The 24657-nt window shown below is 42.7% G+C and overlaps 1 protein-coding gene across 1 annotated transcript in view; it reads right to left on the bottom strand.

Moving 5' to 3' along the window:
• Nucleotides 1-24291, bottom strand: part of LAMB4 (laminin subunit beta 4) — a 46978-nt gene extending 22687 nt beyond the window's left edge. Inside the window, 17 exon segments of the mRNA XM_035549313.1 lie at nucleotides 721-841; nucleotides 1323-1444; nucleotides 2693-2878; nucleotides 3911-4042; nucleotides 4839-4989; nucleotides 6061-6140; nucleotides 7127-7236; nucleotides 7918-8097; nucleotides 9122-9310; nucleotides 10603-10723; nucleotides 12087-12301; nucleotides 12842-12905; nucleotides 13417-13605; nucleotides 14254-14327; nucleotides 15439-15574; nucleotides 18696-18853; nucleotides 24246-24291. Of these exon segments, the coding sequence (XP_035405206.1) occupies nucleotides 721-841; nucleotides 1323-1444; nucleotides 2693-2878; nucleotides 3911-4042; nucleotides 4839-4989; nucleotides 6061-6140; nucleotides 7127-7236; nucleotides 7918-8097; nucleotides 9122-9310; nucleotides 10603-10723; nucleotides 12087-12301; nucleotides 12842-12905; nucleotides 13417-13605; nucleotides 14254-14327; nucleotides 15439-15574; nucleotides 18696-18853; nucleotides 24246-24291 (2274 nt within the window).
• Between the last annotated feature and the right edge of the window lie 366 nt (nucleotides 24292-24657).

Genomic DNA, 24657 nt, shown 5'->3' on the forward strand with positions numbered 1-24657 from the left:
TTTTGCTGCTAAGAGGTACCATGTTTACGACTCCAAAAGCAGGCCAAAATTTTTACTTGTGTTACTGAGATAGGGAAAAAATAATCTGGAGGCTCCATGTCCAAGTATGGCCAGCCTTTGTCAGCTCCAGTTCTACAGAAGTAATTAGAGGAATGAATTTTTAAATATTTTTCTCAAGAGAAAGACCCAAAACTAATACCCAGTTTCTGCTTTGGTGGAAACATGGGAAATGTCTGGACATAATTCCCAGGATAATACAGAACTAATTTTACTTCTCCAGTGACAAGACCCATCTCGAAATCCCCATGATTTTTTTAATTAGGTTCAGTTATATAGATTTTCAAAAAAATAGGTGAATGAAGAATTGAAAAATGTGTGTCCCTAACCACACCACTTTGTCAGCATATGTGGAATGTGCTCATAATAAATGAGCAACCTCTAGAGGTACACACTCTGGCTATTAACATACATAACATGTATGATTTGGTGAGCTATTATGGTATTGCTCCATAAAAATTGTAAATGATGCAATCCTGTCTTTCCATATATAAGCACAGAAAGACAGTGCCAATGGAGGTAAGTTGAAGCAAGCTTCCCTGGATTTCTGATAAAACACACCATAAATGATTTAAAAATATTTGGATGAGTCTATGCTAAAAACAAACAAATTTCAAAGTGGTATAAATCCAGTCTAGAGGGAATTGTGACAGCGTTACTTACAGAGTCAATCAAGATGAACGATTTAGCCTTTGGGCCAGAGGCAGAGGGCTGAGAGAAATACACGTCCACAGAATACTCTGTTCCTGGCTCCAGGCAGACTGGAGTTTGCAGAAGAGCGACCCTGTTTAGCAGAAACAAAGCACAGTTATGGACAGAGCATAGTTATATGCTTGGTCCCTCACCAGAGCAGGATGGGGCAAGTTGCTGGGATGCTGTGAGCTCTCCCTGCCCTCCCGGCTCCTCTCTGTTCTTTACATAGGTGCAATCTGAAAACCTGGTTTTGAGAATAGGCTACGGCAGTGTCTTTAGGTCAGTATTTCCTTCCTGTATGGAAATAGCTTCAGCTGGATCTCTGCCAAAGGAATTAGCCCCAGCAGGACCTAAGGCTGCTCTCCCAGCTCTGGCGAGCCATTGCCAGGCTGAAGCATCTGCTTCTTCCTGCCCTCCTTCGGTCTGCCTGGTGCTGTGGTTCGGCAGCAACAGGAAAGGCCACACATGTGTTTCCAATATCCACGCTTTCCCACAGATTTAACGTGCTGCAGTGGTTCAGCAAAGGATTTGTACACAGGAAATCTACAGCGGAAGGACAGGAATAGCTGGACCTCTTCACAGCTGGGAGAGCCAACACATGTGGCTCCTGTGAAAAGCCTTGGGTTCTGCAGCGTTGACTTGACAAAGCACCAGTGGGCTGAACGGCGACGCTTGCTAGCCAGTCTTCTAAGGTCTATAAACAAAAGACAAGAATTACGATCATTTTTCATACCTGAAAAACCCTCTTTCTCCCTGTCATGGTTTGTGAAAGCCAACTGAGTGGTTGCAAATAGCAGTGACAAAGCAGGTTTTCTCTTTGTTCTTTATAGGATTAAAAATAAGGTTATTGGTGAAAAATGCATTGTATTTGCAATGGTTAATTGAATAGCAGTAGTGGAAATGGGACCTCAGCTGGTGCAAATGGAAACAGCTCTGTTAAAGCCATTGGAGTTGTTTCCTTTCTCAGCATAGTGTTGTCCCACAGATAGCCTTCACTGTGTGCCTCCCCTCACATCTAATAAGGAATAACAAACATAAATGATTTTGTTACATGAGTCTTTCAAATTCAGCTGTTTCATCCAGTCCTTAGAAGGAAAAAGCAATGTCAAACCAGCCCACTGTGAAATTATTCTCATGTTTTAAGTCAGTGGGAGTTTTGTTTGCCTCAGAATGACAGGAAAAGAGGAGAATACAATAGACAGAAGAAGTATCTTGAGTGGTGGGATAGTCCCAGGGAGCTGGGAAGGGAAGGAACAAAGCATGTATGAATAACTGGTATGGATAAAACACTTGCATATGTCTTTGAACACATGGCTATGGACTTGGATTTAACCAGATTTGGGTTAATGGATTTCCCTAGACATATCTTCATCACTGAGAAATTTTGTCCGGACATAAAATAAGAACAGATGATCTTGAAGGTCTTTTCCAACCTTAATGATTCTATGATTCTATGATTTTGGTTAATATCCAACAGTTTTCACACATCTCAGAGCCCAGCTGAGGCAACTGGGAGGCTGGATGCCTACAAAGGTCCTGGATAAATACCTTCTGTGTGTGCACAGATCAGCTCACTCCTGCCTGTGCACACTGTCCTGCCCAGAAAATCTCAGATAGAAATATAAGATGCCCACCCAGAAGGAGCTGGCATTTTGCAGGTGTCTGACCCATGAACAAAAGTGCAGTACAAGCAAGGGTAGCAAATGAGGAGCTCCAGAAGATGAAAATTTGTCTGATACTTAGAAAACACTTTTTTTTTTTTTTTTTTTAATATGACTGCAAGGAGATAAGGGAATAAGTAGAGTGCATGTTTCTCTGCTGTTCAGGATGAGCAGGCAAACAATTTTCATTTTAAAAATAAAGAGCAGGAGGAGTTGCCTATTATTGGCAAAATAGACCCTGCATCTATCACATCACAAGACACACAAGTCATCACAAATACCTCAGGTTCATAACGGATCGAGATATCAAAGTCCATAGCGACGGGAATATTGTTGATGGCAAATCTCAGCCCAGCTCCACTGAGGACACGGGCAAAGCCAGCTCCTGTCCACGTGACGGACCGGCCAGCACTGGGCTGCCTGAAAACCACTGCCACAGCTGAGCCCTGTCCTAGCTGAATGGCATCCTGCAAAGACACATTGACATTTTCAACATTGCAAGTTACAAACAGGCAAACTCAGAAAAAAAGGAAAGGAGTTGCTTTTTGCCATATTATTTACTTATTTCAGCCACTGGTCAGCCTCATTTTCTGAACACACTCTTGAACTAGCGATAGGACTAGAGGGAATGGCCTCAAGTTGCACCAGGGGAGGTTCAGGTTGGAAATGAGGAGACATTTCTTCTCAGAAAGAGCAGTCAGGCATTGGGACGGGTTTCCCAGGGAGGTGGTGGCGTCACCATCCCTGGGAGTGTTCAAGGAAAGTTTGGACGTGGTGCTTAGGGACATGGTTTGGTGGGTGACATTGATGGTAGGATGATGGTTGGACCAGATGATCTTGGAGGTCTTTTCCAACCTCAATGATTCTATGATTCTATGATCTGCATGCTAAGAACTCTCCCACATGTAGGATGTTTAGGGTCACAGATAGAGAAAAGCTTCCTATAGCTTTGCTACAACAGCAATGAGAAGGACTAGATTAATCCATCCATCTCTGTATATGTGGCACCTCCAGGCATTCACACTGCAAACCTTAAACAGATTAAACTTGATTTTGTACATGACTGGACTTTTCATTATAAGCTGAATGAATAAATATCAATACTTAAAATGACTAAGCTGACTTGCAGTGATGGAGCATTTAAATACAGAATGTACCACGTTAACTTCTAGGTACACTTAAATGTTGTAGACGTCTTGCAAACAAAACAAAATAAAAAGGTGGTGGTGGTGGGGATTTTACCTTTCTTGAGGCTCTTCCCTTCTAAACAATTCTTTGAACCTGAGCCTACAGTGGCACTGAACATAGCAAAACAAGCCTGTCTGTGGGAATTATAAAAAATACAGCTAAACTGTATAAAAAAAAATGATTTCACTTGTGTCAGGATTCTGATGCTTAGGACTGTGAATTCCACATGCTCAGACATTTTCTCTCCCTGTTGCAAGATTAAATTTAGTATTTGTTGTAATTTTTCCTTAAATAACAAAGCACCTATTTACCTGCCCAAGTCCAGCTTTTCTTACACTTCGGTTTTTGCTCCTGTTTAACACAATCTTTCCATTTTCAATCGTGAACTCATATCCTTGCTTCTGGAAGTAGATGTCACACCTTGGAAGAGCGGTTGGTTTAACCTATGAGGTAGAAGTAAAGAGAGAGGAGGTATCACTGTCTCAACAGTTGTGAAGGGTTGGTAAGCAACTAAATGGAAAACCCAATTTTAAAATAAGCTCTGTTCTCTGCTGGGTGAAACCCTGAAACACAGCCCAGCAACTGCTGGAAACCTTTTTCCCTCACTCTTAAAATTAGCTTCGTCCCAGACATCTGTTTTCCATTTAATTATTGGACTGTAGGATGATTACTGGCTGTGATTATAGCTAAATATTTGTGGATGTGACCTGAAAATAAACATTTTTATTATTATTCCTTCTCCATAGCTTCTGGACAACACATCAGATTAAAAAACATTATTAAAAATGTAGGCAGCGGAAGGGACACATTCCAGCAAGGCGAGACTTGTACTTTGCAGGGGGAACAGCTACCCTAATTTTGAGGAGAAAAAAATAATTCTAAAAATGTTGTGGAATTAATGCCAAATTCTTTAGGGCTACCATCAGTACCTTTATACAGGGCAGCAGTAATGAGTCCAATGACGCAGAGAGGGATTTGTTTCTTCCCCTGTTAGAGCTTTCCAGAAATATCACAATTAGTGACAGCTTCTCCTCAAACTGTTGGCAACTCAATCATTTTCCTCTAACTTAAATAATCAAATTAATTTGATTAATTTGTAGTGACTGTCCCTGGGTAACAGCCACAGTTATGGGAGACATGGAAGACAAGAATGTCCTGAGGATGGTCAAGGGACTTGCTTAATATCAACCACCATATGGACGCGTTCTCTATATGACACCCAGAAGTCCAGGTACATACCAAGGGTGCAGAGCCAGAAAGGGATGTTGCATGCTCAGCTTCATAAATGTAATAATCCAGGGGTAAAAAGAAGTAGCCTGGGGCTGGCTCGTTACACTGGCGACTCACGATGTTGGGAAGGCATTGGCACTGACCGTCCTCTGGTGAGCACCTGGGGCAAGAGTTGGTAAAGAGAGCTGCTCAGCTCTACCATTGCTTTAGCTCTGTTTCATTTCTTCCAGTGTGAATTACTTAATCCACTTCCATTGTGGAAGAGGATTTCCACCAACAACCCTCATTGTTTCCTCTTTCCAATGCTGTATGTATTTCGTGCTTCTTTTTCCTCACTTAGGAGACGTGACATGCCTTGTCTTTCTCCATCCAGCCTATAACCAGGAGCACAGATCCTTTTCTTTCCTGAGCATCTGTTCCCATCTATTCCTGTATCCATTTCTCATATCTGTTTCTATATCTATTACAGTATCCTTTCGTAAGCACCTCTCACACATTTTTAGAAACACGACATGAGGTCAGAAGGACCTTTGGTTTGAGTGATATGGTAGTTTTCATATACTTGCACTCTTACTTAACGCGTTAAATGATTACTAGCTTTGATTAACTTACTGACAAGTACATGCCATACATGCTGAGGAGCTGCTGACTATGCATGATATTGGACTATGTGCTTCTGTGTCTGAAGTCTGAGAAGGATGTCTGAAGGATGTCTGAGAAGGATGTGTCTGAAATCTAACAGTTAAGAACCCTGCCTGACAGACTGGAGCAGCTCAACTGAAATGAAACTGGCCTCTAAATTGATATATTTTGAATATGAGCCAATGCTTTAGGAAAAAAAAAAATATATATATATATATATTTCTAGCTTTTGAAGCTTTGAAGAATGTATAGGAAGCTAAGTCAAAAATGTCACCCATAACTACTAATTTCTACTGAAATTAGGGCCCCTGTTTCTCTCAAGCTATACAGTTTGTATTTTATATTAAACTAGTCTCTATTCTAGCTGATCCAAAGCTGGCTTTGAAGGTAAAAGGTAAATCCCACTTAAAATTACAAACAAATCTCCACAATCCCACCATGACTTTATACTGTTCATATGTGATGAAATTATGTCGACAGTCTGTTTTCCCACTTGCACTGAGACTCTATTAACCTAATGAGAAAGTCTAGCCCAAGATTTTGTAAAAATTAAAAATAGGACAAATCTTGATGAAGAACATTAACTCACAAGTTATTCTGGGATCCGCCAATGTCACAGTCACATGGAGAACAGCCATACAAGCTCTTGCCGAGACCCCAGTATTCCACCTGAGATAAAAGAAAATGAAACATATATATATATATTTAATGGCAATTATTTACATCAACATAATTTATTTGCTTGGATGACTGATGCTCTGGACCATTCCTGAGATGCCTGCCTGTGCTTGGCCATGTGAGATTGCTTCTTCTACCAGATTGCATGGGTGCTCAGACACTGCAAGAAGGGCCAGATATTTATGCATTTGTGCAGGCAAGTTGTTCTGGAAACAGCAGAGATGGTCTGAGGACTTGACGTTGCATTTCCTTTCCTTTCTGAGTGTTGCTCCTAGTCCAGTTTGACTGCACAAATGTTTGCATGAGGTAAAAAAGAAGAACCAAATGTGTCCATGCAAAATGGAAGTGTATCGCTGTAAAATTAATTTCAAGTAAATCTAATTGTTTACTTTTTTGGCAATGACTGTTCCCTTATACAGGAAAAAAGACTACGAGATCCTATTTTTTTTGTGAGGATACTCACTACAAATATTTTGAGAGCAGCTAAATCCACAGCTTCCCCATCCTCCCCTGCAGGTCAGGGTAGCAGTAGTTCACAGCCTACTGCACAGAGGACACTTTTTCCCATCCAGAGTCTGTTAAGGAAAGGCTTTGAATGAATCTAAGGACAGTTTCAGGCTTTGAATGAAGGACACTTTCAGGGACTCATCTCCTGCTGCTTTCCTCATCTGTGGGCATGATCCCAGTCCACGAACACAGAGTGAAAACAATGGAGACATCACCAAGGGCAAACCCCCAAGCTGTCCCATGCCAGGGTGGAGGCACTCCCTTGGTAAAACCAGATGGTCTTCATATTCCCTAAATAGTGTCACTGCACAAGAAATGACGTCTCATGCACAGAACAGATACCATTTTCTCCTTTGATGAAATGCCAGCCCAGAGCCCACAGGAAGGCAGGGGATGGGAGAGGAGACTTCTACAACCACATGCAAGGAGAGCCAGCATGAAGTATTAACAGAAACTGTTTGGGTACATACAACACATTTCTCACAGCGTCGGCCTGTGGCGAACTGCTGGCAGAGGCACTCGCCGGTGGCAGGGTTGCAGATGGAGAAAGGCAAAGTGCCAAAGGCATCACAGTTGCAGGCTGCAGGGAGAGAAATGTGTGGTTAGCTCTGCTGGCTCCGGTGACTGCAGCAGGACTGGCATTGGCTTTAGATGTGGCAGCAACACGGCAGGCAGTCTCCATCCTCTGGGTGGACATGTCCTGACACCCTGCAGCTTCCTCAGTGGGGACCCTCGGGGGGAACAGGGAGCGCCAGCAGCAGCTTGATGTGGTGTTTTGCCATGTGTTCCGGCATGCTGATCTGCACTGCACAGTCCCTCCATGTGGCTGAGGACCATGTGCTGGGCATAATGGGCTTGCAAACCCACAGCATGCCTGAGTAGGGGTAAGATGTGTTTGCCAGCAACCCTTGCTCAGAGGAATGACTCTTGTGCTGATTTTTGTACAAAAATAGTTTTCATGTGTTTTAACCTCCCTTCCCAATTAAAATGAATACTTAACGATCTTTCTATTAACAACAGCCTGATCTATTATAAAATACTATGTGTTCTGCAAGTGATTTCATATATTTTCTGTCCTGATAACCCTTGCTTTTCTCACATGCTGTACCAGGGACATGTCCTTGACCTAAAATTACAGTAGGCAACTGAGTATTTGTAATGAGGATAGTATCTGTGTGTTAGCAAGTGCGTCTGCATGTTCAATTACCTTCATCTCTTTAAAATGCTTTGGGAAGAAGAACAAAAGCAGTGCTCTACATACGCTGGCAGCCCAGGGGGTCACTGCCGCTCAGCCCGTAGTGGTTCGCCCTGCAGCGGTCGCAGCGGTCGCCCTCCACGTTCTCCTTGCACAGGCACCGACCCGCCACCATCCCCAGAGCAGGATCCGTGTGGCTTTCGCACATGCCGTTGTGCAGCGTGCCTTCTGGGTCACAGCTGCAGGCTGCAGGCAGGGTCAAAGAGGCACAAAAAGGCATATTTAGATATAGGCATGAAAATGCAATTATAGAAGTGCAGGTTGTCAAAAATTCGGTGTTCTTGTAAAGACTAGAGACTTTCACCCATGCCTGCTGTGTTGGATGCTTCACAGTTAATGCACAGCCACAACTAAGAAATATTTCAAGAGGGTTTCAAAGATCTACTTTTTCTCTGGAGGAAAGTTGCAGTCTTCACTTTGGTAGAAATTTACCCTTTGCTTTAGGTAGAAATAGGTGTCACTCACCCGCTCCATACCCTGTCCAGAGCACATGGGGAGGAGCAGGCCCTGTGCTTTCAAGGATGTTCTTGTGAAAGCTGTAAGGTTACAGGGGGTACCACACAGGAGCCACCTCCCCAGAGCTGGTCTGAGCTGGCCATGGCTGAACTATTTGCTAGAAAGGATGGGATCAGCAGGGGACGCTGCTTTCATGATGTATTCCATTTTCTGCTTCAGCACTGGCTGTTTCGCACAGCAGAGTTAAAATCTACCGCAGCGCTTCCCTTTGTAACCTCCCCTTAGCTCCTTAAGGATTTTCCACAACAATCAATTACTATAATTAAATTACACTCAAAGCACCTTCCCCATTCTATGCTAATACTGAATTTAGCTCATCTTTCAAAAGAAGGGTTTACATGCCTGAAAGCTTGTGTTTTCTATATATGACAGGTATCTAGACACTCCTCTTTCCACCATTTCACACCCCTTCTGTAATCCCTTACTATCACAGAAGCAACAACAAGCACTATTGTAGGGATATTTATATTGATGTTGTTCAGGAAGGGTGATGCCCCTGCTGGACTTCAAATCTCATTTTGGCAATGATGGAATATGCAGCCCCTTGTATAATGCTGTTTCAAGAATGGAGTCATGCAGCTATTTTGTACAGTAGTTTGGATGTTATAGGCTTGGTGACATTTTTACAACCACGTTAGCATTCAGGTATGGGGATGCAACAGAAGCAAATAGAAGCTAAAAAAGGGAAGCTTACGAAGACACGCGTGAGGGTCTGAGATGACTTTGCGTGGGTCCTGGTAAAAGAAAAGCTTGCACTGGTCACAGTGTTGCCCCGTGGTGTTGTCCTGGCAGTCCTCGCAGACCCCGCCGCTGACCCCACCGCTGGCCTGGTACACGTCCATGTCAAAGTGGCATCTGCCAGAATGGCCATTGCAGTTACAGCCTGCAAACAAAAACAAACAGGAGATATTTAGCACCACGGTTCCTGCTGCAGCCTTGCCACCGCTGCTGTCTACCTTTAACTCTGGGTTACTTGTCATTCACATGATTTCAGTGTCCCAGACAGACTACAGCATCCCAGGCCTTGTGCTTTACAGTGGGGTCAAGCCAAGATTTTCCAGAAATCACAGAGTCCAGGTTCTGCAAATAATGATGCTTCTATTGCAAATTTCTTTTGCTGCCATCAACAAGGTTGATTTGATTTATACCTATTTGGTAGGAATATAATGATGCTAAGATTGGGGACTAATTGAAATTTAAAAAAAAAAAAGGAAACATGAGACTGTGGAAAAAAGTTGGAGTGAAAGGGGAGCAAGACCAAAGGTGAAGAAAGCTAAATCTCTTGGCTGCAGAAGTCAGCAGTCTGCACAGGAGGTAGTTCTGAGTCATTTCAGAGTCTTGTCTTGGGCATATGTTCATGTCTTAAAGTATAAACCAAGTCAAATGAGCTGCCAGGAGGAACATGACAGCAAGCTCCAGCACCTCATTACGTGAGAGACACCATTTCAGGCTGACATACCAGCTGCCAGATGCTGTGAGAAATTCTGGGTGCTTCTGATCCTGCCTCAGGGAGACGAGCCCTCGGCCTGCCATTTACCCCCTCCAGGGAGAAGCAGCTGCCCCAAGGAGGAGGCAGCATCCTCCCATAAAACACCCCGCAGGCACCCTGGGGAGGGTAAGGTAGGAGAGACAGTGAGGTAAGGTAACCTCCTCCATCGCGTCCTTCTCCGTGGGGTAGCTGGAGCCTTAAACAAGTCAGAACTGGGCCCTACACTTTGAGAAGCACCCATGCAGGGGTCTGTGCCTGATATGGAGTGGGGAACACCACTCCACCAAAGAAAGATCTAGCTGAATGTTTGCTACAGATCCTCATGTATTATTCTTGCATGTCCTACATTATTCACCATTGTGAAAAAGAAATAATTCAGTCTTGTCTAAATACTTCTTTCATTTGCAAGAAAGACCTTATGCTAAGCAATGAATGGTCTTTTTTGCATTATTGACTTTTTTTTTCTTTTTATGAAAAATAAGAATGTAAAACAGTTCTCCTTCTTGTAGGGCTACACAACACCGTTGGATGCATGAATCCATCTGTTTTTCTAGATGAGGCATGGAAAAGGTTCCATCCCAGAAACCATCACATAATGCATTGTGCTGGGACTATGCTGCATGCCCCTCCCCCCCTCACCCCCAGTAATTAAAAAGGAAAATGATATGCGATATGTTTTGAGTTACGTTTGCAAGCATTATCTTGTGCCCCTTCAGCCGGCCTCCAGGGAGCATCATTGTAGAAGTCTTTACATCTTTCACAGGACAGGCCTTCAGTGTTATGGTGGCAGATACATCCCCCATGGACCTGCAATATGGTGAGAACAGATGAGATAAGGTGACAAGAAAGGAGAAGAGAAAGGAGAAGAGAAAGGAGAAGAGAAGAGAAGAGAAGAGAAGAGAAGAGAAGAGAAGAGAAGAGAAGAGAAGAGAAGAGAAGAGAAAGAGAAAGAGAAAGAGAAAGAGAAAGAGAAGAGAAGAGAAGAGAAGAGAAGAGAAGAGAAGAGAAGAGAAGAGAAGAGAAGAGAAGAGAAGAGAAGAGAAGAGAGACTCTATTCAGATTTGTGGAACTTGAAGTGAAATATAAAAGCATCTTTTCCTCTCCCAAGTGAAACAGATGTGGATCAAAATGATGTTTTCTCTATGTCTGCTGGAGTAATCTGTTCCTGATGGCTCTGTTGCCTACCCTAAGTAATAGATTCCAAGTGATCTTTTCTTCCTCTTCTACTGCAAGTCTTAATGCTACAAAATGGCCACTAATCTCCAGCAAGGACTCCTAAATCAAGTTTTATCATTCCAGGAATTATATCTGTATTCATAAGAAGGGATATAGCCCCTCCTGAGCTGCTTATGCTATGTTAAAAGGCTTATTTGCAAATCCAGTCAATAATAATCTGCTTGAGGTACACCAGCAAGATCAGGGAAATCCAAAGCTCTTTGGCTCCCTCAGCTGACAAAATGCTCATTTATTTGAGTAAAAGGTCTGGAGAATACCTGTAAAATTTAACCAGTTTTAAAGCTTCTGAGCAACACTGAAGAAAAAAAAAAAAGATTTCTAGTGATACCAATGGAGACTTCAACTTTTTTATTTCTGTATCTCTCTCCCTACATGTCTCTATTCTGAAATACATATTTTCCAGGGAAAAAAAAAGAAAAAAAGAAAAAAAGAAAAAAAAAGACAAAAAGAAACAAAACACTCTTATTCACAGAAAGAATTTGCAATAATGTCCCTCAATTTTTTAATAATCCATTTTTCATGGGTTAGCTTTGCATTATCAGCCATTCTTTGTGCCAGCATCTCCTTCCCTGCCGCAGAGCCCCCGAGCCCAGCTGGAGCATGGAATGCGCCCAGCAAGGGGCCAGTCAAGTCCGCACACAGCGCAGGCTACTTACTGTGTTATATTTGCACCATTACAGCTCTGGTATTTTGCTGCTATTATCAACATGTCACGACCCGGTTGCTTTTGAAACACCATACCGGTGCCAACAAAGAAACTTCTGAGCTATCTGGCCCAGAGCTCTAGAGGAAGAAGCTGTGCACTGGAGCTGCAAATGGTCAGTCCAAAGGCCATCAGGGACCTTCCTTCCTCTCCCTCCCTCCTTTCATCCCTTCCTTCCCCCAGAATACCAGGTAGGGACTGCCCTTGTAGGAGATAGTGTTAATGACATACCATCCCGGGCTGATGGAAGGCATCACCCCGCAGATTCTGCACAGGATCACAGTGGCTGGCGTGCCCATTGCAGAAGCAGCTGCCCCGCACAACCACCTCGTAGACAGCGTAGTAGTACTTCTCGAGGGGGTCACCGTGCCTTCTTCCAAGCAGAGCATCCCCGAGGGTATGGAGTTTAGTGAAATTGATCCTTAGGTTTGTCATCGTAATGAGCTCTGGAGGGAAAGAAGTCAAGAGCCAAAGTTCACTTGAAAATGAAGAGGGTCAAATCTTCAGCTTGCATCGAACATCCAGTAATTCCCCCATATTGAAGAAATAGGTAAAATTATATTGGCCATGACCAGTAACCCACACAGTGTCGGGGCACGGACACACTCCCGGCACACAGCTGCATAGCATTCACACCTTCCCTGGCACAGCCCTGGCCTGGCCAAGCTGTGTCTCCCCATCCAATGCCTCCTGGGCCCATGCACAGCTCTGGGGCTGCTCCCAAAAGGGAGTGAGGATTAGGCCACCTGGTCCCTGAGGGAAACATAGCGTAGCTGCATGGATCTGTGCAGAGCTGGGCTGTTTGCCTACTGGGTTAGGGGACAAGACCAGCCCATTTTATTTTTTAATACAGATGTCTCCCTATGATCTTTAGGGATTAATTTTCAATATCACTGATTTACACCAGCTGAGCTTTTGACCCTCTCAGTGTACAAAACAAGCAACACCAGCAAAGTATCTTCAGAGAAAACCTGCACTGTTCTTACCTTGGATATATGGCACGTATGGGTTTTCTATTTCAAACCTGGGATCCAAAGCTTTTAAGACAACCTGCAAAACAAATTAAAAACAGCTCTATAAGTCATGGAAGCTATTCTTTTTGGACATAAAGTCTGTTACCCGAGACCCATTAGATACTGATTGCACTTTACAGATACCATAGAACTTAAAACCAGTTGGTGGCCCTGGTTCAGCAAGTATTCTCACTCTTTCACCCTGGCTTTGTGAGGCAAAAAGCCTTTTTGGCAAGATTGACGTGTCAGGATTAGGTGTGTGCCCTTCAGCCACAGAGGCTGAAGAACTCTTATGAGGAAGGACTTTCACATTAATTTGGAAATGAGCAAAAAGCACTGGAAGGCTTTGCACAAGTTGTTTTATGAGTTCATTTGGATGTGAAAATTAGAGTAAAATACTGTGGTTTTCTTTCCCTCCTACTTCAGTAAAATCAATAGCACTTCATGTCCCAGGGCTTGCATAAGTGGATCTGATGGGTACAAAAGTGAGTCCATCAGTTCCAGAAAACTGGCCACATATGATCTCAAACACAGACTCTTAGCAATACCTCGCCTTCAGTGGAGGGCTCGATGTCTGAATATCTTGAATCACAAATGACGTCCCCCACACCCTTTGCTGGACCAGAAGAGATGTTGGGAAAAGAAGCTGCACAGTCTTGTGCAAAATATCTAAATGCTTTCCAGGTCTGTCCAAAGTCAGTGGAGCGTTCAACCAGCATTGCTGCAGGCCGAAATGTCTGCAAAAAAACCATTATTTCAAGAATTCCTTAGCCAGGCATTGATGAGACATCTCAGGAGCTGTTATACTGACATTTCTGGTTGGGGGATGCCAACAGCTGCAGCTAAAATTCTGTGCTTGGAGCTTGCAGGTGCAGTATGGGGCTACTGGTGTCTCTAAAGAAGCCAGATTCCTCATACAAACCTTAGAAGCAAAAGGGCAGGGCAACCTCCCGTAGAGGTAGAAGATTGCTTTCTAAATAAGGAAATCTATGTTAACAGTGTAGGAACTCTGTAGAAAAAAGTGTGTAACCATCTGGACAGATCATAATAGGTATGCATAAGACTGAATTAAACTTGAAAGAGCAACCTCAGTTCAGAAACACCCTAAAATGTTTGGGCTTAATGTTGAATTTTTTTTTTAGATGTAATTCTCAGATTTATAGAAAATAGGAAGAGATGGCACATGAATGGGAAGCTATTCAGTCTATCCACCTCCCCTAAGGCAGGATCAACTATAACCATACTTGACAGGTGTTTATCTAACCTGCTCTTACAAACCTCTAAAGATGATGCTTTCACTGCTTCTCTAAGCCATTATTCCTGTGGTTAAATAATTAGTGTATAAAATTACATGAAAGCTCTGGTAAAAGATGTGCTTGTAGTACCTTAAAGGTCAGGATAAGATGGCTGAACTGGAATAAGGTTTCCAGGTCCAGTCTAATGCTGACATGGTCAATACCTGAAAAAAGAGAAGGAAAATGAAATGAAGAGCACAACACACACATTTGAGGGACTGCTGAGGCAGCTTTCCTTGGGGAATTTAAAGTTGCCTTTTCCAGCACAGCAGCCATGCTCTTTGGGGCATCCTGTGAGCACAAACCCAGAATGGGATCCGCGATGCTGTGAGTCAGTGGCTGCATGAGATGGTTGAAGGTCCTGCTCAGACCATTCAGACTGAAAATGACAGTGATCGTAAGGTTCTGGGTACAAAATATGTGGTTTTCTTCATGCTAAATTGATCTGTTAAACCCTTCTATACTGACAGACTGAAAGTGTCATGAGCAAAGCTACCACACCAGACATTTTCCAAAAGTGCAACAGATATAGATAAACAAAACAAAACAAACAAACAAACAAAACACAATTCACACATTCTCCGTAGAGAGTTGCAAGAGCTCAGCTGATATCCCACTGTTCACATCTGCATGCACCATCCTTGGGCTCCTGCTGGCCAGGCTATGCACGAGACCCAGAGGAAAGATGGGGAGAGCCAGGAAGAATCCTTTCACAGCTGTCCCACAGCTCTATTTAATGTGGTGCCCAAAACTGGTGACAGTTCCTTGGTAAACATCATGAAAAAACAAGGCTTACGAATTTTTAGTTGGATATTCAAAGTAGTGGTAACATATAATTTTAATTTTTCTATGCTTTAATTTCCAAATTGTCAAACATCCTTATACATTCGCTGTATGCCAAATAAGATGGAGTAAATGATATTCCTCCTATTATGCCTTCACAGAGAAGATGTAAGAATATATAAATTGATGTCAGTGAAGAACTACTACGGAGAAGCTTGTGACAAAATTAACATGGGGCAATAAAGGTACTGGTACAGTAGCTAAGATTTATTTAATTATTCACTAAAATACGAGTACTTTTTACTGCAAGCACTACTTGTGTTAAATGGGTCTTTGTGCTTTGCCTACTCTGTCACTATGCATCTGTAGGCAAATGTACCTTGTACTGCTGAAGCAAAGAGCACACATGGTCTTCGTGAAGGCCAAGTGGTGGATAACAATTACAGAAGTGAATCTAACCGCATGCAGCGATGTTTTGCCAAGGAAACTTACCGTTTTCTGACTGCCACCACTTTTTTTTCCTATCAGGCTCAAAAGTTGTGATAACGTTTTCAATCATGTGACTGTTGTGCTGCGTATAGGGATTGTATGGGTATCTGGAATCACAGAGAAAGCACTTCTGTTCAGCCTAGAAAACAAAACAAGCAGGGTAAAGGATGAGTTCAGTGTCTTCTCTAAAGATCAGGTGGATGCACACGTATTTATCTGATTGCAGGCTCTGGCCTGGAGTGAGATCTCAGAGGGGATGCAAGGGAGGACTGGCTCCTTCAGGGACTGAAGAAGCCTTGAAGAGGAACATTCACTATGTTCACTCATATGTTTTTTTCTCTCTTTTTTTTGCACATTTCCTAGCACCTTGGAGGTGATGCTAGGACCTGCAGCCAGGTGCAATTGTGCAAGTGGAAAGCAAGTCTGGATCCAGGTAAAATGTAAGTGGTCTGGGCTGACACCATCACCTGAACCACTGCCGGTGCCTTCTGCAGGCAGCGTGGAGTGGGAAAAGCTTAAAAACGATGCAAAACTGGGATGTCAGTAGGGTGACAGGGAAGACACAAGGAGAGGTGACAAGGTGAACATGCCAGGTGGGCAGATGAGCCGTGCTGAGCTGTGTGCAACAGCACAAGCTGAGTGTGGCGGCAGAAATGCAGCAGGGAGCTGGGCATAGCACAGCATCCTACAGGGAAGGAAGGAGGAGGCACGGATTTAGCACCTTGGCTAAGGCTGCCAGGGATTCAGCTGAAAGCACAAAGTCGAGTTAAGTGGCTAGAAATGGTCAGAGGCCAGGCTGGAAATGACTGGAAAGGGACTGCGGCAGAGGTGCCTGCCCAACACACTCAGGATGTGCAGGGAAACACTAGGAATGGTTTGCACATGTATCACAGAATGGCTTGGATTGGAAGGGACCTTAAAGATCATCTAACTCCAGCCCCCCTGCCATAGGCAGGGGTGCCACCCACTAGTCAGGTTGGCCAAGTGGCCAGCTTTCATGTATTATGAAATCACCTAGGAATTATTCACTTTTAAATGAATAAACAGATACAGGTTCGCAGGTGTGCTATGGTCCATGTGTTTTAAATACTACAATATATATATACTTAAATATTATGATAAATGTATGTCATATTTAGCCATTCTACATTGCACTTTGCGGCCTATGATGAAAATACAATTTATAAGACAAGACAGAAGCACAAAAAATACTCAGTCATCTCATTTTACAAAGCTCTGGTAAGGAGAGCTCCGGTTATCTCAGCATTTGGCAGGACTGTGCACACCCACGCTCTGGCTTATATAGACACACTCAGTATGACACTCATTCAACTTATGTTTAAGGTTGCACCGTAACAACCTTTTTGTGCCCCAAATGACAAGCATGCGCATGTCCCCGTAGGCAGGTCTGCCAGATCCCATCTGCCTCTGAAGCACGCAGCTTTACACTCTCCTCAGCACCGAGTTCTCTTTCTTTTCCTTCCTAAACACATGTAAGCAGTGAGTGCAATCATAGGGCCAAAATCCACTCAACCTACATTTAGAAACAAACAGAGACGTTATTCTAAAGAAGACTGACAATTATTTAAAGTGCTTCTTTTCAAACACAAAGAAGTCAAACTCTAATTTTTTTTTTTTCAATCTGAATTTTCTTTAAACATCCTAACCAAGCCTGAGCTTTTGGCAGCTTGCCACGCTGACTGACAAACTTCCACACGCCGGGACTGCTCTCGTCACGGTGCTCTTGTCATGGCACAGGTCAGCGGGAGGGGAATCTGGGGAGGAAGAACTTGACTTTGCAAGGCGTGAAGCTTCCTGGCTTGCCTCCAGCAAAGTGTTCAAGGGTATGCTGGTGGGAAAGAGAATTGATTTCAGCAGGACTCTCTATATTCTTTAGGTGGCACACACATTTAAGGGGAGCTGGTACAGCAGATCGCATTGCTAGAACATAAAAACATCTCTGGGAAGCTGCAGGACTTGTAACTCTCATTGTCTTCAGGACACAGCCACCAAGGGTCAAGATGCATCAAGGCAGCATTAAATCACTGGGATTATTGCAGGAACAGCTGTTCCTTTTCGAGTCTGTATTTACATAATACAAAGGATAAGTACAGGCAAGTGAAAATATTAATTTTTTATCACTCTTTGATCTCCTCTTAAAAAGACAAAAAAGGCAGCCGTACAGCCAAGGGCCAGAAATGCCATGTCCCAGAGATGACTCTGTGCCTCACTACCAAGATGCACCAAGGCTTGGAGCACAGCCAGCAATTTAGTGCCCAGGATCCATTTATTCAAACAACCTGGGGAAAAACTGCAAAGAGTGAAGAGCAGCTCAAACGACCTTTCAGAAAGGAAAAAAGATATTTACATTTTGCAGAAAAACGCAGTTGCAATGAGTAACTTGGAGCAGTGCTTGGTGTCATCTCAGTATGGCAGAGCTTTACACTGTAAATGTGTCACAGCATTTTGCCAGAAGGTCATAAACTAAATATTTTCAATTGCTTATAAATGAAGTGGCATTTTATTAACTTCCTCTTTAGCCTACAGATGCTATTTAGTGAAAATACTTCTGCTTGCAAGAATTTATTAGCTCAGTGGGGCCAAGTCTTCCAGGATGTGCTGCAGGGGAGTCTGTTTCTGCTGGACAGTGTTCCCACACATCCGATGGACCCACAGTGCTTCCCCAAGAGGGATCCATTTAATTGCCCACATTTTGTGTCCGCCTACCTACCCACAAGGCCAAAGACTGCAGCTTTTCCTCTGCCAGAGAGGGCTTTTTAGCTTTCATCAATGTTGGTCTTACTTCAGATCAAACAACATGAGAGGATGCAGTGTGAATCTCTTAACAGGCTGCCTCAGCTCTCAGCACTGTATGGGATGTGTCCCTCAATAAAGAGATGTCAAGGACCACGTTCATCCTGCTAAGCACTCACACGCACACAAACTGTGGTCTTCATCTCTGAGTGGGGAAAGACTGGCAGACCAAAGCTCGCTCAGAAATCCCCGTGCTCATTTGCATCTCATGGGTATTTCTCCCTCTGGAGAAGCTGTGCATCACTGGGAAGGCTGTGTGCTGCTTTCGCCAAACCCTCCATATGTGCTGCAATAAGGCACAGCCTTACACCAGGCATATTTCATGCTGTCTGATGATTATTCAAACAACTCCAGTAGAAGCTTCACAGTCTGGTCGACTTCTTTTACAGACAAGAACATCATTAGTAAGCAGAGCTCAGTTTATTAAAAAAGAAGAGCAAACCAACCTCGAGGTAGCCTATAATGCAGTACTTCTGAGGGCTCTTCATCCCACAGGTTGACGAGGCTGTTAGTTGCTTGCTGCGACCCAGGAGGAGGTCCCCAATGGCTGGGTGGCAGGACCCAGCACCACAGTCATCCTGCGCCTGCTGGAGTCTTATCAACACTGAGCATAGAAGAAAATTAGACACAGCTGAAATTAGTTCATGTACTCAGCAACACTCTTCAGAGAAAATGAGTTATGTTCTGACATCAGCAGAAAAGTAAATTCTTTGTCTATTTTCCTTTTGTACTTAATCATATCCTCTCTGAACCTGGAAGAGCTTTGCTCGTGAACACACCTGCTGCAAAATCGTGAAAAAAATACACCTAGGATATTGCAAATTTATGCTAAAACTTAAATAATCTGCACTTTATTGCTCAACAAACATGCCAATCTGCTAGGAGTAATAACATATGATGTGTCCGATCCTGGTATACTCAGAGACAGCACTACTGCAGCAGAATCACAGGCATTACAATCGACTTAGATAGGAAGTAAAGAAGAAGTTCTTTATTATGAGGGTGGTGAGGCCCTGGCACAGGCTGCCCAGAGAAGCTGTGGATGCCCCATCCCTGGAGGTGTTCAAGGCCAGGCTGGATGGGGCTTTGGGCAGCCTGGTCTGGTGGGAGGTGTCCCTGCCCATGGCAGGGGGTTGGAACTGGGTGGTCTTTAAGGTCCCTTCCAACCCAAACCATTCTATGATTATGTGATTCTCTGACTTTGTGAGCAGAACCAGATTCTGATTCATTCTGCTGATTTCTGCTGAGTTGTCCAAGTTGTACTGATGGAGCTGAGTACAGGTATGGAGACAGGGGTCCTTATGATTTTCTGGTGATCTGCAATGAACATCCTGATCCAGTCCCAGCACCCTCTGTTCAGAACCCATGGAATAGCCATTAATAAATAAACAGAATAATTCATGGTTCTGTAAATAATTGTGAGTTTTTTTCAGTTTATTTTATCTGACAAGAATTTAAATATTTTTTTTCCATTATGTCAAGACTTCCCTTACAGGGCTTGTCCTTTTAAACAAGTTCTGTCCTGAAACCCTGAAAAGGAATGGGTACCTTGGAGGCTTTATCTGCTCAGCTTTACTTGGCTCAACTTGTTATAAAAAGTGCAGTTAAAAAAATAGAATCAATACGTGAAGATCCCACAAGGACACGAGGAGCAGTAATGCAATTACAGCAGTAAATATGCATTATTTACTATGAATGGTTGTAGAAACATCCAGATTTCAATTTGTGGCTCAGGCTATACTTCAGGCGATCAATGAAGCTTGACTCATTAAGTATAAAACAATGCATATGTTTGGTTGGCTTGCGGTTTTTTATTTATCCAGGTCCACCACGTATTAGCTGTTAGCAGGCATTGATTGCCCACTTCAGGACCTGTTTCAGATTCAATCACAATGTGTATCTTTTCTTTGTATTTAAAGCTTTCACATCACTCATAGCTCCTAGGCAGGAGAGTGGGGAACAAGGACTCACTATCACATGCATTTTAACAGTGTATGTAAAAGAAGTACTCTAGCAAAATCTTGGAGAGACACATAAATGACATGTTAGTATTTCAAAATTGGCTAGAATGACTGTAACATTTGTACTTACTGAGAAGTGACAGAAGGGCCAGCCCAAGCCTCATGCCTCTGTGTGGAGCTCAGGCTGGTCTGGCTGGAAGAGAAGACCTGATGGGTCACACAGTGTTCTGCTGCACAAGGGCACACCTTTTGCAGGGCTATCCGTCAGCAAAATTAAGGAACGAAATGAAAACATCACGACTGAAAGGAAACCCTGGTTATGATTTTGTTCTAGCAGAAATTTCTCATGACAGAGTTTTCAGTGCTCAGAATGGGATCAAAGTAGAGGGACACCTCGCATGTGCTTTAGCAGAAGACCATAAAAACATATTCAGATAGTTTGAAATTAAAAAAAAAAATGCTATCAGCAAAAATATTGTAGTATTTGAATATCAGCTATTTAATCCTAACTAGATTCAACAGGGCTGTTTGAAGACACCTAACTCCTTCTCTTGTTTCTTGTTTCTTTGCACTGACTTCAAACAAAGCCAGACGTTCTAATGTAGTTGCTACCAAGAAATGCCTGAAATCAGGTGCTACGAATTTTGGTCTCATCAGAGACAAAATTATAACAAAATTATAATTATAAATTATAAAATCAATCTTTAAGTGCAGTGAGGAAAAATGGGTAATGTCAGTATTAGTGCAAAATACTTGTATAGAGGAGTCCTCAGCTGGAACCCAAGGCAGGTTCATTGTGGTTTTTACTTTACATCCTTCCTCCTACCACTCACATGGAGGAAAATATGATTTGCCAACACAAAAACTCTCTTAGAAAAACAGAAGGCAGACATGGATGGAAAAGCGTCCTGCCACCACGCAGAGCTCCCAAGTCCCAGCCTGACTCCAAATCTGTGCCTTCCACCTCTTTCTTCATCTGTAGACATCAGCGGGACCAGCATGTCCTGATGCAGCTGTTTCCTGAGGTGTCCCCATGCAAGCACACCCAATGCGCTGCTTCTTGGCTCTGTTCTTGTTTCTCACCTTCACACAGCTGTCACTACCCTCCCTGCAAGAGCTAAGATGAAATACCCCAGTGTGTTAGAGTAGAGGAACTAGTCACTTAAGAAACAAAGGCATTCAAAGTATTTCAGATTTTACAGGCTCCACATAGGCTTGTTTCACACAGTCCCATTCAGTACACGGGAGAATAGCCATACCTGCGTGGCTGTTTCAGCAACCGTGGGTAGAGAAAGCTATAAGGGACCACCAGAATTTCGTGCTCCTTTGGTTTCTGTCATTTGCCACAACCATGGAAAGCCTGGTGTGCTACAGTGAGATGATGCTGGCTACCATCATACAGCTGCACGTTTTCCCCCGTCTACAGAGAGAACTGGCAGCCAAGCCAGTATCAGGCAAAACAAAGAAATTGTCCTGCCAAGATGGACTTCAAATTTAATAGTCTGTGAAAATAATGAACAAACTCAGAGATGACCTTAAATGCAACCATTGTGACAGCACTGCAGTAAAACACAGGTATCCACAGCAGGAGTAATCTACCCATCTTGGTAGTTACATGTCCCAGTCACGCTTCATACCAATGATACTCTTTATACATGGCTCACTTTAACAGATAAACAAGGACCAGCAAAACCCCAACAATACTTCAGTTCCACGCTTAGTAGGAAAATTAAATAGTGGAGACATCTTACCTGTATTTCAGACAGCCAGGCGTTTCAGCTCGAAGTGAACAGCACAGAATGAGGGAAGCAAGTAAAGGCATACCTGTGCACTTCAGCCGAACAAGATCACGCGTCCCCCGAGGCACCGAGGTGTAGGTGCGAATGAGACCTGGCCTGCAACCTGCCAAGGGGGTGATTTGTGAAGTCATTCTGCCGGGGCTTCTGGCATTAGCAAGTACAAGCAGTGAATGAACACAGTGACAGGCAGAAAAAGTTCACACAACTCAAAAGAGAAGAGTGGGATTCTTAAAAAACAACCCTTTAATTGTTGTATGATTGAACAACTGTTAAATTGTTCTGTCTTGCACCCATACCTTGAAGTCTTCACCATTGCGTTGCATCAGAGGTCCAGTGGCACTGGTTTAACTGAGCGTGGTCTAAAGGACTCCTCCTCATGGCAGGGGTGCAAAGTGTCTGAAAGGACCAGGTTTTGGTTTTGTAGTGACTGTAAATGTCCCCAGCCAAAAGCCGTGATCAAAGCCCACGTGGACATATCAAGCCAGCTTCAAATTAGCTCAAGCTCTGGATCAATGGCATGAACACTATTTTTATTTATTTATTTTTACTGTTTTCAGTTTAAAGCTAAAGACACCATGGCAGCTTGAGATACAGTCACAGCATTGAATTTCAGCATGTTTTGCCTGGGACTACCTCACCAGCAAGCACGGGCAGGGCGGTGAGGCCTACCCCGCCATCATGAGAAGCACTGTGATGAAGCAGCTCCAAGATGGCACTCATCCACTTGTGCTCTGAACCATTTTCTGATGGCTTTGCCAAAATCTATGGCACTTAAATTTCAATTTTCAGAACAGCAGACCTTCTTGGATACATATATTTGGTTTTGATATATTTTTTATCAGTTTTCTTCTGACTGCTTGTAAGGCCTAATTCATAGTTGTCTGTAAAGCATCGCATCTTCAAATAAAAGGTTTTCTAAATGTGCAAAATATATGTTTTATATACTAATCACTGCTTTTCTTTTAGTAGTTCCTATTCTTTCAAAAAAAAAAAACACAGAAAAACAAACAAAAACAGGTAGTTGCTCTTTAATCATATTGTACTGTTCAGTGCTATGTATCTTCTACCTTTACTTTGAGTGTTCACTCTAGCAGAAATAATGCATATACTTACATTTTTTTGAAATTATCTTCCACAAGTTCATGTGGAAATTGCCTATGAGAGACTTTTCAGGCTAATTTAATTGGCATTTTTTTAGTATTGATACATGATCAATTATTTACTTAAATTATTATATATTATATCATCATTTTTATTTAGTGAGTTTCAATGTTAAGAAATAATCAACTAAGTGATAAATTAAGATATTAATTCTACTTTTTATGTGTAAGGAGGATGTCAAGTACACTCTGAAAGAATGACATTTAACTGAAGAAAGTATTGTTATTGTAATGCTACTAAATTATAGAATGGTTGATGTTTTATTAGCATATTTCGTAGGGAATTCAGATTTTGTTACAGACAGGTTATGTGAGGAGTGAATATGAAGGAAGATTTATTTCCAGAATATAGCTGGTCCTGTGTTTTGATTTATGTAGGATCCCAAACAAAAAGGAGGTTTTAAACCGCTTGAGGCAGGGATTAAGAAACTTTTTTCTTGCTTCTTTAATCTCTCCCCAGGTAAAGGATCTGGATTTATAATGCATCACTCGTCCCATGCTGGCTGGAGGGTAGATAGTACTGGTGCATGATTTTTCAAGTCATCACAGATCCTATGGGCGTCATTTCTTAGGCCCAAGGCATATCCTTAACACATACGAAGGACAGGAATTACTAGCACTTCGGCATATTTTCCCTTCATAGGCACCAACCAGCAGTGAGGAAAGGGGGATGAGTAGAGGCACCAGCCTTGACAGCCTCTGTGCACCAGCCACGCTTCAGAGAATGGCACCAGCCTCTGCAGGTGCATGTTTTCCTCTGATGAACATGTTGAATAAATATATCTCTATGGGTATATGGATTTTTTTCCCTTTAATGAAAATTTCAAAAACATCAGAGAAAAAATACAAATAATTTATCTTTAAAAAAAAAGAAAGAAAGAAAGAAAAAACAAAGAAAAAAGAAAAACGATGAGAAATAAAATAATTTGAGCCTGGGATTATTCCTGCCATGTGGAAAAAAAAGTACTTAATCTAAACAAATTACCTGGGCTTCATGAAGTCCATGGAGAAAGACAAGGACCCCTGCAGGTCCATCCTACCATATTTTTAGATGCTTACCTAAAGGGATAACTCACCTTCTGGAGGTATCCACTGCTTTCCTTTGGGTACAGGCAGCCCCATGCCCTAGCTTAGGCCAGATGCCGGCATTTTAAGCACATGAAGTGCACTTAGATGAATCCCATCCATAAAGAACTAGCCGAAATAGTAAATGAAATCTAATGGTCTGAAAAGCAAAAAATTCTTGCTACATTTCTATCTTTCCCCTTTTGTTTCTGCTCTTATTTCTTCAATTTTGTTTAAAGTGTCATTTCTCAAAGGTAAGAGTGTGTATTTTTTTGATTTTCCACATATTGACAGAATGTAGCACTGAATAACAAAGACAGAACAAAGCATAAGCTCACAGTAAAATAAGAAATATTTTATTTGACAGATTTGGTCAGTAGAGCACTGGGGACAGCAGGACAACATGCATTTTCATTTGCTCTG

Source organism: Cygnus atratus, chromosome 1 (genome assembly GCF_013377495.2).
Source record: "Cygnus atratus isolate AKBS03 ecotype Queensland, Australia chromosome 1, CAtr_DNAZoo_HiC_assembly, whole genome shotgun sequence".
NCBI classification, from domain to species: Eukaryota; Metazoa; Chordata; class Aves; order Anseriformes; family Anatidae; genus Cygnus; species Cygnus atratus.